The sequence below is a fragment of the Camellia sinensis genome, chromosome 14, assembly GCF_055761805.1.
Source record: "Camellia sinensis isolate YWXY chromosome 14, ASM5576180v1, whole genome shotgun sequence".
In the NCBI taxonomy this organism is placed as follows: domain Eukaryota; kingdom Viridiplantae; phylum Streptophyta; class Magnoliopsida; order Ericales; family Theaceae; genus Camellia; species Camellia sinensis.
In genome coordinates, this window is record NC_138974.1 from 141,566,281 (window position 1) to 141,584,317 (window position 18,037).

The 18,037-nt window shown below is 37.4% G+C and overlaps 1 protein-coding gene and 1 long non-coding RNA gene across 2 annotated transcripts; one reads left to right on the top strand and one right to left on the bottom strand.

The window, feature by feature from the left end:
- Nucleotides 1–5,043: 5,043 nt before the first annotated feature.
- Nucleotides 5,044–9,838, bottom strand: LOC145806747 (uncharacterized). Its single transcript, XR_014350233.1, has 2 exons — nt 9,490–9,838; nt 5,044–5,414 (listed from the first exon to the last, which is right to left on the bottom strand). It is a non-coding gene; the product is annotated as an uncharacterized LOC145806747 (long non-coding RNA).
- Nucleotides 9,839–12,408: 2,570 nt separating this feature from the next.
- LOC145807347 (ribosome-inactivating protein charybdin-like) lies at nt 12,409–13,119 on the top strand. Its single transcript, XM_082905337.1, has one exon. It carries the CDS (start codon nt 12,409–12,411, stop codon nt 13,117–13,119), a length of 711 nt encoding a protein of 236 aa, XP_082761463.1.
- Nucleotides 13,120–18,037: the final 4,918 nt, after the last annotated feature.

Genomic DNA, 18,037 nt, shown 5'->3' on the forward strand with positions numbered 1-18,037 from the left:
TTTTTTTTTTTTTAACAATTAAATTGTTGTATTTTGTAAATGAATTTTTGCTTGCTAAGTATTTAAAATGATAAATTACACTTTTTACATTGTAGTTTGATCCAAATTTTACCTAAATTTCTATTATTTCAATTTAGACAATGTTAAGTATTAGGGGATAAATGTAATCGAGGATAAATGTATATATATATATATATATTTAAATGTATTACATTTTTTCAATTAGGAGAAGAATAACGGAAGATGAAGCTGTATCACTTAGCAATAAAAGTTCAATTCAAACGTCACATTTGGTAAATGCATGAAATTTTAGGATATTGAACTCTTATTACTCTTATTATTAAACTTACAACCCAGTGATTACAGATTTCCTCTGGGATGCATTGCACTGGTTTGGTTATGATGAAACAAATGCTCATTTTGATTCTTTGTCCTACATGACTACATACATTACTGCATCTGTGATTAAGGTTGCATTCCAACCATTGCATTAAATTTTGCAAATACCCTTGGCAACCTAAAATTTTTGAGCCAAGCGACAACATATTGGCTCAAAACGCCCTTGGCAACCTAAAAATTAACTTACAATCCACTTTGATTAGTAATGGTCAATAATGGGCTATTTTTTTTGTCCAAACAATTAAGGATATGCCCTCCTTAAAAGTGTTTCTAGTTCTACACCAGCCGTTTGTTATATTTATATAGATTTACAATCTAAATGCGATGAGATTGAAGTTTATGAGATATAATGGGATTTAAGTTTATATGTTTAATAAGTTCCTGATAATGTGTTTTATCTTCTGCCGTGTAGAACTTTCTGTTTAGAGCTCTCAAATATGCTAATTTTTGGACTTTTTTTTGTCAATACTTTTTTTTTTGCTTTTCGGGCTGTTTGATTATTGAAAAAAAATAGATGATAATTTCTCATAGCTTCTGAAATTGTGAGATTGAGTTTTACTTGGTTGAGTTTGACTTGATGAAATTGTGAGATAGTAAGACTTTCAATACATTATTTTTTGTATTGAAAAAAATAGAGGATTGCTGTTTGGCCAATAAAGGGCTATCCTATCCTGGGTGGCCATGGATTTAAAGATTGAGATTAATTTCAAATTTTCTTCTATCTTCTTACAACTTTAATTATTGAATAAATTATTTTATTTTTTAAAACAAATATAATTTGATTATGTGATTATAGATTTGTTTGAGAACTTTTATTTTTATTTAAAAAGTTATTATACGTTATCATATTATTTTCTCTATTTTTTTCACACGCCTTTTTATAAAAATAAAAAAATCAATTCCTAATAGATACTTTCTCATACACATTTCAAAATAAATATTTTGAATTATTTGAAATAGACCCACTAATCCTAACAGTAAGAGATGACCCACTTATATTATGTTTAGATCATGAATATAGACACAAATTTAGAAAGAAAAAAAAAATAAAAAATTACTTTTCTTGTTGTGGAATGACGTTTCTAACTTGCCCTTTTCTCTATCTTTCTCATTGATTTCAAATTTCAAATTCATTTTCAGGCTCCCTCTCTTTGCTGAGCTCCCCGACCCCGACGACAATCGAGTCTGTCGCCGATGATCGAGTCACTCACGATGACCCAGTCTCTCTCCGTCTTCCTGCCAGACTCGCTTCTTTTGATTCTCTGTCTTCTGTGGGCATATCTGTCTTCTCGACAGGTTAGTTCTCTCTCTCTCTCTCTCTCTATATATATATATATGTGTATATATCGATTTGTCTTGAGATTTTTGTTACTTTGATTTTGATTTGATCTGTTTAAGAGGATTTTGATTTGCCCGAATTTTACATTGGATTAGTTGTAGTGGTGGGCATTGTGACTGATGATACTTAGGGTTTTTGAGGTTCATCCAGTGGGACAAAACTCGGTATTTGATTAATACGGGATTATTAATTTTTTTTTAACAATTAAATTGTTGTATTTTGTAAATGAATTTTTGCTTGCTAAGTATTTAAAATGATAAATTACACTTTTTAGATTGTAGTTTGATCCAAATTTCACCTTAATTTCTATTATTTCAATTTAGACAATGTTAACTATTAGGTTGTGCTAGATAATGCCCTATGAATTGTTAGGTAATTGAGGATAAATGTATATAATTTTTTTTTTTTAAATCTTTTACATTTTTACAATTAGGAGAAGAATAAGGGAAGATGAAGCTGTATCGCTTAGCAATAAAAGTTCAATTCAAACATCACATTTGGTAAATGCATGGAATTTGGCGATATTGTACTCTTATTACTCTTATTATTGAACTTACAACCCAGTGATTACAGATATCTTCTAGGATGCATTGCATTGATTTGGTTATGATGAAACAAATGCTCATTTTGATTCTTTGACCTGCATGACTGCATCCATTATTGCATCTGTGATTAAGGTTGCATTCTAACCATTGCATTAAATTCTGCAAATACCCTTGACAACCTAAAATTTTTGAGCCTAGCGACAATTTAATACCTATTTGCCAAGCGACATCGTATTCGTTGAAATCGCCCTTGGCAACCTAAAAATTAACTTACAATCCACTTTGGTCAATAATAGGCTATTTTTTTGTCCAAACAATTAAGGATATGTCCTCCTTAAAAATGTTTCAAATTCTACATTAGCCACTTGTTATATTTATATAGATTTACAATCTAACTGCGATGAGATTGAAGTTTATGAGATATAATGGGATTTAAGTTTGTGCTTAATAAGTTCTTAATAATGTGTTTTATCCTCTACCGTCTAGAACTTGCTGTTTAGAGCTCTCAAATATGCTGATTTTTGGATGGTGAAATATGCTGGTTTTTGGACTTTTTTTGGTCAATACTTTTTTTTTTTTTTTGGCTTTTCTGGCTATTTGATTATTGAAAAAAAAAGATGATAATTTCATAACTTCTGAAATATTAGGTTTGTTTTTTTTCATCCGCCAAGCCAATCTTCCCAATTTGTTAATAGTCCTTTTTTGTGAACATGATTGTATTATGGTTTAACGTAGGGCTGTCAATGAATCGGATTTAACCCGAATCCGATCCGATAATCCGAATCCGTTTACAAAAAATCCAATCTGAAAATTCGATAATCCGAATCCATTTAATCCATTTATTAAATTAAATGGATTGAATATGCAAAAATCAGATCCAACTCGATAACCCGATAATCCGATCCGAGTATTCTCAATTTGAATGAAAAAAAACACAAAATGAAAAAAAAAATCAAATTATATAAAATTGTAGCTCAATAAATAAATAAATGAATCGGATCAGATCAGATATCCGAAATTATCGGATTTGGATTCGGATATCTATAATCGGATATAGACTAAACGAATTCAGATCGGATTCGGGTTTGACATAATCGGATCGGATTCGGATTTTGACAGATCCGATCCGAATCCGATCCATTTACAGGCCTAGTTTAAGGGAAAAAAGAAAAAACTTTTTGAGAGTTGATTTTATATGTATTTTTGTTTGTGTTTCTAACACTATGTTTGGATTGAGTGATTTGGAGAGAAAAGAAAAGAAATGGAAAGATATATATTTCTCTTACTTATTTGGATAACTTAAGCGGAGAGAAATGGAAAGAAATAGAGAGAAATGGAGAGAAACTCATTTCTCTTATAAGTCTCATTTTCAATCTTTCCAAAAGTGAAGAGATTGGGAGAGAAAAGAAATCACTATTTTTATAATACCAATTTTGTCACTATAAAAATAAAAGAAATAAAATGATTGAAAATAAAAAAAGGTTATTTTGGTAATATAACATAAAATAATTTCTTTTCTTTTCTCTTAATGAAATCTAACCAAACAAGAATGAGAGAAATCATAATCATTTCTTTTCTTTTATTTCTTCCTTATCCAAACAAAAATGAGAGAAATCACAATCATTTCTTTTCTTTTCTTTTCTTTTATAACTTAAGTAATCATTTCTTTTCTTTTCTCTCCTAAGTTCCCATACATAGTGTAAGGGTTTGAAAATATTTCTATCATGTTTGGTAAGAAACCCAAGAAATTTTATTTTTTATCAGCAAGTTGTTTTATTTTTTATTAGCCTAGAAAGTGAAAAGATAAATTAATTTTTTTCAAAATTAAATTAATTTTGTTATGATTGCGTTTTTATCAAAATTAAATTAATTAATTTTATTGGGTTTTGTCTGTCTTGTTTGGTTGCTGAGAAAGTAAATAAAGTAAAATTTTTATCAAAATTGGTGGCGGTAAAGAAAGTGAAGTTGGACATTTTGTTCGAATTTCATAGTAGTTGCATTGGAATGCATTACGCCCTTGCTATTGTTGCATCATAGAGTTTTTTTTGTTTTGCTTTGTTTTGGTGTCATGTATTGTTCTTAACTGAATTTGTTATGCATTGTTGTTAATTGGATTTGTCATTATGTGCTTGGAGGATTTGGATTTGTTGCAAGCTATTTGTGTTTGTCTACCATGAGATAAAATATATGTAGTGTTGTAGGCATGGACAATTTTTTATTTTATTTTATACATTTTAATGTGAATTGATAGTTTGATTCACTATATTTTTTTAAATAATTTGGTTTGTATCCACCATATTGGTTTCTATTGTTTGTTTCATAAATAATTATAAAAAATAGTAATAAGATGTGCTCCAGGTCTTAGATAACGTGATTTAGCTTTTGGGAGATGCTTCATCAAAATGTGTCAAGTTCTTTGTTACAAAAAAATAGTAATAAGATTTGTTCCAATTTTTTTCTTCCCCCTCCTAAAATCACCATTCTTCTCCTCTGTTTTGGCCAGAAGACCAATGGACACAGGAGCAAATAGACAATCATAATATGGTTGTTTGCCATCTTCTTAGATTTTTTTTTTTTTTTGGGTAAGTCATAAAATAAAAAGAAGAGACTTACACAACTACGAAGGGCATACCCCAGGCCCTACCGAAACTATACATCAGCAAAAAAACGGACAGCAACACTGCATACCAAAACCCAAAAAAAAAAACACATTTGGACAAGGCTTAAACTAGTAAAGAAAATACTAGAATCAGTCCACCGTGATAGTAACCTAGAAGAATTAAAAAAACCAAAATAACTAGCGACCATTGCACACCCGGCAAGGATAGGTTCAAAAAATATTCAAAGAATACACATAAAACTAAAAATATATACAAAGTAATGAAACAACAATTTTCTACACTCCTCAGGCGCTTCCAGCAGCCATGCAAACCATTTGGGTGCTTCCAAGAAACAACATGCCAAGTTGGGAGGAAAGAATTGACAGCAGGTGTTGCCAACAAGTAGACATGCATTAACAAAACCCAAGTACAGGCACAACAAATATAAACAGATTCCTTCACTCCTAAAGTGCTTCGAGCAGCTGTAAAATCTTTCACAAAACTCCCAATGCATCCTCCATTTAGTATTTCCTGTCAAAAATAGTTGATATAATAAATATCTCTTATTTATGGGAAGGATGAACATAGTAACATTCAAATTATACCAACAACACTCATTTTGTGGGCTCACAACACTCCACCCACAATTTAGAATCTCACATCCCTCAAGAGTCTTCTGCTCTAGGTACCTGCACAGCAAAGACAGCAATGTATACAAGTATAAATCAAAGACACTCAATGTGGCTAGTGGATTTGGGGAATGGATGTGTGTTTTCCTCCCAATACTCTCGGCCCACTCATATAGGTAATTCTCACTCACAATCTTCAAATTCAGCTTATCCATGTACCTACAAAATGAGCAAATTTGAGGAAACCACTCAATGTATGCTGCTATCACTCAACCCACAATTTACTGAACTCCCATCTCTCATTCCAAGTACTGTATTGGGTAACCTCCATGAGCTCAAGAACCAGCTGTCACTAGGATGCAATTTGAGATTAGTAATAGACATCATTCGAAATCTAACCATATCTACAATGCATTTAGTCGCAACTTCTATAGGGAGAAGATCATTTCTAAAAACCCTGTTGTTCCTAACAATCCACAATTGGTACACAGTGCAAGTAAAAGTGAGTCTAGTTATAATGGCACTTAAGGATGTACCCCCAACAGATTTAGAAACCAAATTAACAATATCAGGCCAGGAAAGGTTAGGCCAATTCACATTGAGCTTACCTTTAATACACTCCCAAACTCTAAAAGAGAAAGGACAATCAAAGAATAGGTGGTTGTGGTCCTTATTAGGAGCATTACAGAGAACACATTCAGAAGACTGGGTAATACCAAACATTTTGAGCCTATCCCCAGTGTTTAATCTGCCAAGGATAGCCATCCAAGTTACCAAGCTAGCTTTGGGAATGTTATGGGGTCCCCACAAAATTTTAGCCCAATTCACTTTATCAAAAGATTTGCGCTGGTAATTCCAAGTAGAATTGATAGAGAATTTACCATCAGGGGAGAGCCCCCAACTAACGGAATCATCACCCAGATTAGGAGTCAAAGTAGAAGGGGTATTCTCAATCAACTCCTGTACTTCCCAAGAAGTAATACAAGGCCACTTCTAGGCCTTATTGTTGATACTACTGACCTTAGTCTCCTACCAAGGGCAGTGTCATAAACAATTCTATCACGAAATTTAGCCCAGAAAGAGCCAAGGGGATGCCAATTATCAAACCACAGGAAGATATTTGAGCCATTACCAATTTTGTGTTTAATCAATGGGTAAATGGTAGGTCTAAGGGATAAAATTTTACTCCAAACCCAAGAGGGATCACTAGGCAATTTAACCCTCCAAAAGCCCTTGCCCTTGAGTAAGTACGACTTAACCCATTGGCACCACATAGACTGATCACCCCCAGAGAAGAGAAACCAGACATGCTTTGTAATAGTAGCCTTATTCCAAATCTCAAGGGATTTAAACCCCAAACCACCCTCAAACCTAGGAGAGCAGACTTGGTCCCAAGAAACCTTAGCTCCATGTTTCCTAAGATCACACCCAGTCCAAAAGAAAGATCTGAACAGACTCTCAATGGCTTTTATAACTTTCTTAGGTATGATGAACAAAGAAGACCAGTACACATGCATAAAGAAGAGGATAGATTGAATCAATTGAGCTCTACCTGCATATGAGAGACATTTGTTGGTTCAGCTTTTGATCCTCTTGGTAATTCTCTCAACAAGTGTATCACAGTCACTAGATTTCAATTTGGTTGAGATTAAAGGCACCCCGAAGTATCTCACCGGTAAAAAGCCCTCATTAAATTGGGTAATATTCTGAATCTCATCTCTCAATTTTTTCTCACACCCAGAGAAGAAAATATGACTTTTGTTGGGGCTAGGAGACAAACCAGACAAGCTTTGAAACTCATCTAGCCCATCCTTTATGGCCTTGACAGTAAAGACATCCCCTTTACAAAAAATCATAAGGTCATCCGCAAAGCAGAGATTCTTACATCTCCAATGAAACTTGAACTCAGGGTGACTAGATTTTTCAGTCAAAATCTTAGCAAGAATTTCCATAACAAGAACAAAGAGGTAAGGGGACATAGGATCACCTTGTCTCAGACCTCTAGCCCCTTTAAAGTACCCATGAAGACTCTCATTGATACAAATGGAGAAAGGACTAGTTATACAAGCCTTAATCCAACCAATGATATTAGGAGGGAACCCCATGGCTCTAAGGACATCCAAAACAAAATCCCAGCGAACATTATCATAGGCTTTCATTATGTCCGCTTTCATAGTACACCTAGGTGTTGGAGACTTTTTGTGATAGCCTATCATAAGCTCTTGAGACAAGAAGATGTTATCAGAGATCCTTCTACCTTGAACAAAAGCTGACTGCACCGGATCAGTAAGGTCTGATAAAACCCTCTGATTCTATCAGCTATAATCTTTGAGATGCATTTATACAAGGTATTACAACATGAGATGGGTCTAAAATCACCCACTTTTTCAGCTTTAGGGTTTTTGGGAATGAGAGCTATGTTTGTACTGTTGAGCTCTTGGAGAAGCTCACCAGATTTAAAGGACCTAATAGCTGCCACAACCTCTTTCCCCACCACCTCCCATGATTTCTTAAAAAAAACCAACAGAATAGCCATCAGGGTCCGGAGCTTTATTAGCTTTCAAGGATCTAAAAGCATCAGTGATTTCCTTATCAGTGACCTCCCTAGCAAGATCATTGAATTAGTCAACAGAGACCCTCTTAGAAACAAGATTACTAATTCTCTCATAGCCAGCACTCCTGGTCACCCTATCACCAAAGAGGTTAGTAAAAGAGTCCACAAAGGTGGCAAATATATCAGCACTCTTGGTCACCCTATCACCATTGGGCATCATGACACTACTGATTCTACCCTTGTTAACATTTCCTTTAATGGTTCTAAAGAACCTGGAGTTTCTGTCACCTAGACCCAACCACTGGATTCTAGATTTTTGAAGAGCAAGTTTTTCCTCCACACTACAGAGATCCACATACTTAGCATAGGCAACCCTTTCCTCATTTTGAAGGATAGCATTCATAGGGTCTCAATCAAGCTTGATTTGAGTACTCACAAGGTGGTCATGAGCATGTACAACCACAACCCTAGTGGATATCTCACTAAAATCTTTCTTATTAAGGTTTTTCAAGATAGGTTTAAGAGTTTTAAGCTTTTGGCACACTCTAAACATGGGAGAACCCTTGACATATTTCCTCCAAACCTCCCCAACCTTAGGAAGAAAGTCATTTTGATCAGCCCAGAAGTCAAAAAATTTAAATGGTTTCCTAAGATTAGGCCCTTTAGGGTCAATGTTAACAACAGCAGATGAGTGGTCAGAAATACCAGATGGCAAGAAAATTACAGAAGAACTAGGATAGCCATCAAGCCATTTCTCATTTACAAGAACTCTATCAATCTTAGATGTAATGTATGAACCCTCACTTCTTATATTCGACCAAGTAAATTGGCACCCATGGTAAGACAAATCCTCCAAGTCAGACTCAAGGATTATGGTATTAAAAATCTTTTTAGCACTGTTCCAACAACCATTCCCTCCCATTTTTCATGAGGGAATCTGACAACATTAAAATCACCAAGGCAAATCAGAATAAATTTTTGATAAAGAGTAGAGATCATCAAACAGAGATAATCTCTTCACATGTTCATTTTCAGCATAAACAAAAACAGCATAGAAGCTATTATCCCCTTCAAAAATGTTAACCCGACAAAAAATAAACTGACTAGAATGTTTTACTCTTTGAATATCACAAAAATTAGGATCCCAACATATCCATATTCTAGCAGTTGAATCTGGTTGTGAATTTGACAAAAGTTTCCAATTTTTAAAGCTTTTTTCAAAAATTTTAGCTTCATTTTCACTTTTAACCTTTGTCTCCAAAAGACTCACGATTTTAATATCCTCTTTCTTAACAAGATCACGAACCTCTTTATGTTTTGAGGAGTCATTTAACCCTCTAACATTGCAAGATGCAATTTTAAAATTCATGAGAATAAGCAAAAAATTCCTAATCAGATCCCAAAAAAGAAAGACACCACTTACATTTTCTTCTTCTTCTGGCTCCCCCAGATTTGCCAGAAGGCTTATTCTTTGTAGAACTCCCAGTGATATTTGCTCTATCCATCTTTTGCCTTGTTATATCTGGAGGGGTTTTCCCCCCCTCTTTCATTCCCCCTACTTCCTGGATAAGGTCTGCAGCTCCTGGATTGATCAGTTTGACAATGTGCATCACCTCTCAATGGAAAGCTGCCACCTGTTCTGAAGCCTTGATTATAACTGCATCCTCCTCTATAGCTATGGAATTATTTGTGTCAGGAACCTCCTTGCTCATATTGGCTCCCTCTTGAGTCCCCCGACCAACCCCCAATTCAATTGATGAACTAGAGATTTCTGTAGGACTCATAGGGTTTGGTGTAGGGGGCAGTTCACCTACTTTCCTCTTGCTCATTGTTCTCGGTGTTATGTTGTAGCTCAATAGTTTAGATACTTGAGCAGAGACACACAGTTTAGTTTCATGGCCAAAGACATTACAGTGTGTACATCTTGTGGGGACACCTTGATATTCAACTTGAATTTCCATAGATTCACCCCTCACTTGAGATGAAGAAGTATTCTGGAAATGTAGAATCAGCTGTGTATGTCTACACAAACTCTGGCAAAGGAGATTATGTTACCAGAGGAAGTGAGTTGGTCCATAAACAAAGGGACACCAACAGCACTTGCTATCCTACTCAGCCCATCCCCATTCCAGAATTCCATAGGGATATTGTAAAATTTCACCCACACAGGAATGGTCTTCTTGCCTTCCTTTGAGAGTTTCATCATACGATGCCATTGCTTGAGGATTAATAGAAAACCTCCAACATACCATGGCCCTCCATCCAGAATGTCCTTGCAACAATCCTTGTTCTCAAAAATGAACAAGGTAAATCCCTCGTCATTCATGTTAACTTCCAGAAGCCCCTTATTATGCCACATATTAAAAGCACTATTTTTGATCAGTGTGTAAGGCAACCTCTTATCAATAAAGTACCCTACCAAACACGCCTCCCATTTAGCTAAAAGGGAAACAGGTGGCATTTTAACTACGATCTTATCATTATCCACTTTAGGAGGGAAGTATTGAAGTTTTACCTCAGATCGAACAGATGCAGAAGCAACATTTGCCCAAGATCGAGGTTCCTGTCTATACATGCCTCTAGCAGTAGCCCCCCTTCCACGAGCTTGGAAGCCTCCACGCTGGGTATTACCATCAGCCCCTGCTGGTAGAATATGTGTAAGATCAACATCTGCGATGTTAGGGTTTCGGTCATCATTTGATCGATAACCACTCTCAACAATAGCCCGATCACCCACATCAAAAGGCCCTAATCCATCGTTACCAGAGGATGACATAGTCGGCTTCTCCGTTTGACCCTCAATCGCTGCATGTGGATGACTAATACCTCTGGTTTTGGTCACCATCAAACTGTCAGGAAGATCTAACAGCTTAGATCGCGGACCCTCTTCCACCACATCTGACCATCGAGGTTTATGAACCATCGGCGTCGGAGAGACTCCCAAACGGAGATCAGCAAAGGGTCACTGGATATGAGTGGAATCCGTCGATGCCCTCGCCTTAAGAAACTCAAGACGATTAGCGAGTTCTTGAATAGACTCTGTCGTCACCCTCTTCATTTTGATCTCACTCTTCTGTGCAATACTAACTAGTGTTTCTAGTTCTTGCTCAGAAAGACTTAAACGTCGTGGGCTATGAACACCAAATAACTCATTAGATTCAACATCTCTCTCTTCATTTATTTGAAGCGACCCAAAAGTTACATCAGAACCCGTTTCCCCTGTAGCCCAAGAATTTAGGCCAAGTTTGGCATAACTTAAACAATATAAAAAGTTAAAAAGTCACTATCCTATTTAAGTCATATCATTTTATTTAAATCGCATCACCTCTCTAACACATCACATCAAACCCAACTCATATAAGCCAATAAGTCAAAAAGTACACTTTTTTAGAACATCCCAAACTAACCCTTAATATTGAGTTAGCCATGACATGAAACCTCGCAGTTCAATGAAGAATTGAATGCAGAACCCTAGAAACGTAAAGTTTCTAGAGAGGAGGAGCGTCTCACTCTAAGCCATGGTGGCCTTCAAACCATTACAATACATACCGCCATCTTCTTAGATAGAGTATTGAGTAGATAACCTGTGTGATGAGGTGGTATTTATAATTTATTGCCCATTAGAAACCAAACTAAATGAATTTAGAAGATCTAAGAATCACCATTCTTGCGTTTTCCTTTGTTATGGATATCATTGTTAGGCTTAATTTTGATTTTTTGTTTATCCATCATTATCCAAGAAGAGTTATTGAACAATAACTAAGTTGCAAGTTTAATTTGTGAACATAATCAAAGTTCAGGACATCACTTTCTTACCTTAATCAAAGTATCTGAGTGCATGACTTATCAACAATTTCTATTTTATTTTTTCAACCCATTATAAAACTTTATCTCTACTGTAGATTATTAGTAGTTTTTTCTTTTCTTAAATTGAATGATAGATAGTTTGAATACTAGTGATAAAAGAGCAGGCAAAACCAATTTATAGAATAAATAAATAAATACAAGATAATTAGTTTTGTTACAAGAATTCACTCAATTTTGATTGTAGTCTGATTGTGTTTCGAAGTGCCATTAAGACCTATGGTAAATATAAGATATCTTTGGGGATTGACTTTATTTGTTATTATTCATGGTTAAGATATTTTCCCATGGTAAATCTATATAACAAGACACCTCTGCTTTGAATCTAGATGGAACATGTATCTTGGGTGGCAATGGATTTAAAGGCTGAGATTAATTTGAGATTTTGTTTCTTTTTACAAACATTTCATTGAGTTATTATTTTTATGTTTTTCTATTGATTGATTATTATTGTCAATGGCAGGATTGAATTCAGTTGATGGCAGAATTCACGAGGGAGTTCAACGTTGAAAGAGGCAGTAGAGCTTATAGGAACTTTATTGCGGGCTTACGTGTTGTATTGAGAGCGACTTTTTCCCATAATATTCCTATACTTCCTGCTCAGCAAAATGCATCAACTCGATGGTTCGACATCATTTTGCGAACCAACATTCATTGGATTAGGCTGAGGATTCAACAGGACAACCTCTACGTGCGCGCCTTCCAAATGGAGAATTCTCAAGAATGGTTGGAGTTCGGGCGTATTTCTTCTTCTTCACATTTAATTCCCGAATCCACATTCTTAGGTTACGAAGCCGACTACCTTTCCCTGCAAAATGTTGCCGGTCAATGTATGGATGAGATACACCTTGGTCAGATCCAACTCACGCATGCCGTAAATCAGCTCGCTACCTCAGCGACATCCTCAACTCGTGCGAGGTCACTGATCATCGTGATTCAGATGATCAGTGAATCGATTAGATATACTCGTATCACCGACTTTCTCGCAGTCACATTCAGCAACTATAGTTCGTCACCACCCCCTGCCTGGATGCAGGAACTAGCGCATTCCTGGGGATTCCTCTCTACCCAATTGCTACGAGCCGATGCTAATCACGATCATATCTTCCAAATTTGGCAACCCAACGAGATGAATATCGTGTCCATTTTAGATGCGGTTGCCGTACTCGGCATCATGCTTAGGAGTTAGGGTTTAGGGTTTAGAGTTAGGGGTTAGGTTTCGGGTTGGGGTTTGGGTTCGGGGGGTTAGGTGTTAGGGGTTAGGGTTTCGAGGTTGGAGTTGGGGTTGAGGGCTTAGGGTTTAGGTTTTAGGTTTGCGGTTTTAGATTAGGGTTTAGTGTTTTGGATTCGGGGTTTGCAATTTTGGGTTTTGGGTTTGGGGTGTTTAGGGTTTAGGTTTTCGAGTTTAGGGATTCAGGGCTCGGGGGTTAGGGGTTTCGAGATTTCGGGGGTCGTGGTCAGGGTGGGGGTCGGGTTTCGGGTTCGGGGTTATGGGTTCGGGTTTAGGGTTTTTGAGGGTTGTTTAGGGTTTAGGGTTTTTAGAGTAGGGGGTTTAGGGTATGGGGTTGAGGGTTTCGATTTGGGTTTCGGTTTGATTGTTGAGCGTTTCAGTTTAGGGTTTGGGGGTCGGGGTGTTTGGGTTTAGGGTTCGGGAGTGGGGGATTGGGGATGGGGTTTTGGGTTAGTGGTTAGGGGTTTCGGGGGCTTAGGGTTTTGGGGTTTGGGTTCATGGGCGTGGTCGGGTTCTGGGGTTTGGGTTTTAGGGTTTTTGGGTAGGGGGTTTTGGGGTTTAGGATTTTAGGGTTTAAGGTTTTATGGGGTTTGGGGTTTACGATTTAGTGTTTTTTTAGGGTTTAGGATTTTTTAGGGTTTAGTGTTTTTGGGTTTTTAGGGTTTACGATTTCGGGTTCGGGTTCGAGATTTAGGGTTTTAGGTTTGGGTTTCGGGTTTCGAGATTTAGGGGGTTTAGGGTTTAGAGGGTGTAGGCGATTCAGGGTTGGGGTTTGGGATTTAGAGTTTGGGGTTTAGGGATTTGAATTTGGGATTTCTAGGATTTTTAGCGTCTTTAGGGGGTTTTAGGGTTTAGGATTTTTTTTTAGGGTTTAGTTTTAGGGTTTTAGGGATTCGGATTTGGGGTTTCTAAGGTCCAAGGTCTAGGGTCTTTTGGGGGTTTAGGGTTTTAGGATTTTAGAGTTTAGGGGTTAGGGTTTGAGGTTTAGGGTTTCGGATTTTGGAATTTAGGGTTTAGGGATTCAGATTTTGGGATTTGGGATTTCTAGGGATTTCGAGCTTAGGGTTTAGGGGTTTGTGTGTTAGGGGGTTTGGGGTTTAAGATTTAGGGTTTGGGGATGAGGGGTTTAGGGGGTTTATGGTTTAGGATTACGGTTTAGGGTTTAGGATTTTAAGATTTAGGGTTTTGGGGTTTAGGATTTTGGGTTTAGTGTTTAGGGGGTTTAGGATTTAGGGATTCGGATTTGGGGTTTTGGGTTTAGTGTTTAGGGGGTTTAGGATTTAGGGATTCGGATTTGGGGTTTGTCAGGTTTCTAGGGCCTGGGTCTAAAGTCTAGGGGATTTAGGGTTTTGGGTTTTTTTAGGGTTTAGGGTTTTAGGATTTAAGGTTTAGGGTTTTGGATTTCGGGTTTTAGGGGTTTAGTGTTTTGGGTTTAGGTTTTAGGGTTTAAGTTTTAGGTTTACGATTTAGAATTTAGGGTTTAGGGTTTTGGGGTTTAGGGTGTTGGGTTTAGGGTTTTTAGGGTTTAGGATTTTTAGGGTTTGGGGTTTAGGGTTTTTTTTTTTTTTTTTAGGATTTGGGGTTTAGGTTGGGTTTTAGGGTTTAGGATTTAGGGTTTTAGGGTTTAGGATTTAGTGATTAGGGTTTAGGGATTTGGGGTTTCTAGGATTTCTAGGGTCCAAGGTCTTTAGGGTCTTTTGGAGGTTTAGGGGGTTTAGGATTTTAGAGTTGAGGGTTTAGGGTTTAGGGATTTGGGTTTAGGGTTTTAGATTTGGGGTTTGGGATTTTGGGGTTTAGGGGTTTAGGGTGTTGGGTTTAGGGTTTAGGATTTTTAGGGTTTGGGGTTTAGGGTTTTTTTTTTTTTTTTAAGGATTTGGGGTTTAGGTTAGGATTTAGGGTTTAGGATTTAGGGTTTTAGGGTTTAGGATTTAGTGATTAGGGTTTAGGGATCAGGGATTTGGGGCTTGGGGTTTCTAGGATTTCTAGGGTTTCTAGGGTCCAAGGTCTTTAGGGTCTTTTGGAGGTTTAGGGGGTTTAGGGTTTTAGGATTTTAGAGTTGAGGGTTTAGGGATTTGGGTTTAGGGTTTTAGATTTGGGGTTTGGGATTTGGGGTTTTGGGGTCTAGGGTCCAAGGTCTTTAGGGTCTTTTGGAGGTTTAGGGGGTTTAGGATTTTAGAGTTGAGGGTTTAGGGTTTTAGGGTTTAGGGATTTGGGTTTAGGGTTTTAGATTTGGGGTTTGGGATTTGGGGTTTAGGGATTCGGATTTGGGATTTTGGGTTTCTAGGGTCTTTAGGGGGTTTAGGATTTAGGGTTTAGTGTTTTTTTTAGGGTTTGGGTTTAGGTTTAGGGTTTATAGTTTAGGGTTTCGGGTTTTAGGGATTAGAGATTAGGTTTTAGGGATTAGGGTTTAGGGTTTTAGGGTTTAGGATTTAGGGTAACTCCGCCGGGGTTGTTAACAACTCTGCCGGTCCCAAGCCCGGGTTAAGGAGGAGGGTTGTGTGTTAGGTAGCCGACAGCCAACACGTAAAAAAAGCCGCTCGGATCCCTTATGAAAATGAATCCTATTTTGAATCGTTTAAATGCTAGGTCGTTCCCCTCAAGTGACGCGTTGCGCCTGCCTCGGGTGTTTCGAAAAGTGAGCAAGGTTTCCGCGTTTTTCTGGACGAGCGCGGGTAAAGAAGCCAGTCCAAGACTATAGGTTTAGGATAGCCACTTGGAACATAGGAACCTTAACTGGTAGGACGATGGAATTGGTAGATGTTATGATTAGGAGGAGAGTTAGTATAGCTTGCATACAAGAAACTAAGTGGACGGGAGAGAAAGCTAGGGAAATTGAGGATACCGGTTTTAAACTTTATTACAGTGGTAAGGATAGACGCAGGAATGGGGTAGGAATCATAATTGCGAAGGGTCTTGTGGAAAGTGTGGTGGCGATCACTAGGAAAGGAGATAGGATTATGCTGGTTAAACTAGTTATTGGAGGGAATATAGTGAATATTATTAGCGCTTACGCCCCTCAAGTAGGGTTAGATGATCAGACTAAGAGGGATTTTTGGGAGCAAATGGATGAGATCTTACAGGAGATACCCGTAGGAGAGAACCTGGTTATAGGTGGAGATTTTAATGGCCATGTGGGCATAGATAAAGTAGGTTATGAAAAGGTGCATGGTGGATACGGTTTTGGTGACAGAAATGAGGCTGGAGAGAGAATCTTAGATTTTGCGTTGGCTTCTGACCTGGTGGTGGCCAATACTATGTATAGGAAGAGGGAGGAGCATTTGATAACTTTTAAGAGTGGATTAGTTAAGAGCCAAATAGATTATTTCTTAGTGAGAAAAGTGGACTGCCTGAAATGCAATGATTGTAAGGTGATTCCTGGTGAGAGTCTGGTCTCTCAACATAGGATTTTGGTACTAGATTTATGTTTTAGAGGGCAATACCAAGTTAGGAAGGATGGTGGGCGTCGTAGGACAAGATGGTGGGACTTAAAAGGGGATAAACTAGAAATATTTAAGAATCGAATGGATAAGGAAGGTACTTGGGACTTAGAAGGTGATGCTAACTCTATGTGGAATTCGATGGCCAATTGTATGAGGAGAATCTCAAGGGAAGTGCTTGGAGAGTCGAAAGGAACGGGATCCAGCTCGAGGGAAACTTGGTGGTGGAGGGAAGAGGTCCAAGCAGTAGTTAAGGCAAAAAAAGAGTGCTTTAAAGAGTGGCAGAATGATAGAACTGAAGAAAACCTTAAGAGCTATAGATTGGCTAATAAGGAGGTCAAGAAAGTAGTGAGAGAGACTAAGTTGAAAGTTTATGATGACCTATACACTAAACTAGATGTAAGGAGGGAGAGAAGAGGGTATACAAACTTGCTAAGATACGGGAGAGGAAAACAAGAGATTTTAATCAAGTAAAGTGCATCAAGAGTGAGGATTCTAAGGTATTGGTGAAGGATGATGAGATTAAGGAAAGATGGAAGAATTATTTTGAGAAACTGTTAAATGAGGAACATGGAAGTACGACAATAGGGGAAGAAATAATCAATAATACGATAAACCAAGACTATAGATTCTATCGCAGGATTATGAACTTTGAAGTGGAGATTGCACTTAAGAAGATGAAATCAAATAAGGCTTTAGGACCTGATGATATCCCTATTGAAGCTTGGAAGTGTTTGGGTAAAAAGGGAGTTGCTTGGTTGACTAAGTTGTTTAGCAAAATTTTGTTGACTAGGAACATGCCAGATGAGTGGAGGAAGAGTATTTTAGTGCCAATCTATAAGAATAAAGGTGATGTCCAGAATTGTAACAACTATAGAGGAATTAAGCTAATGTGTCATATAATGAAAGTGTGGGAGAGGGTGATGGAACGCCGATTGCGAGACATAACAGAGGTGTCAGAGAATCAATTTGGGTTTATGCCTGGTAGGTCAACAATGGAAGCGATCTATCTTTTGAGGAGAGTAATAGAAAAGTATAAAGAAAAGAAAAGAGACATTCATATGGTGTTTATCGACCTTGAGAAAGCATATGACAGAGTGCCCCGAGATATAATCTGGTGGGCGTTAGAGAAAAAAGGGGTGACAAAAGGCTACATTGACGCGATTAGGGACATGTATGAAGGGGTGGTGACCACTATTAGATCGCCAGCTGGAGAAACAAATGAATTTCCTATCACTGTAGGGTTACACCAAGGATCTACCTTAAGTCCTTATCTCTTTGCTTTAGTTATGGACGAGTTGACGATAAATATTCAGGATGACGGACCATGGTGTATGCTTTTTGCAGACGATATTGTGTTAGTGGATGAGACTAGAGAAGGAGTTAACACAAAGTTGGAGATTTGGAGAAAAGCTCTTGAATCTAAAGGATTTCGGATA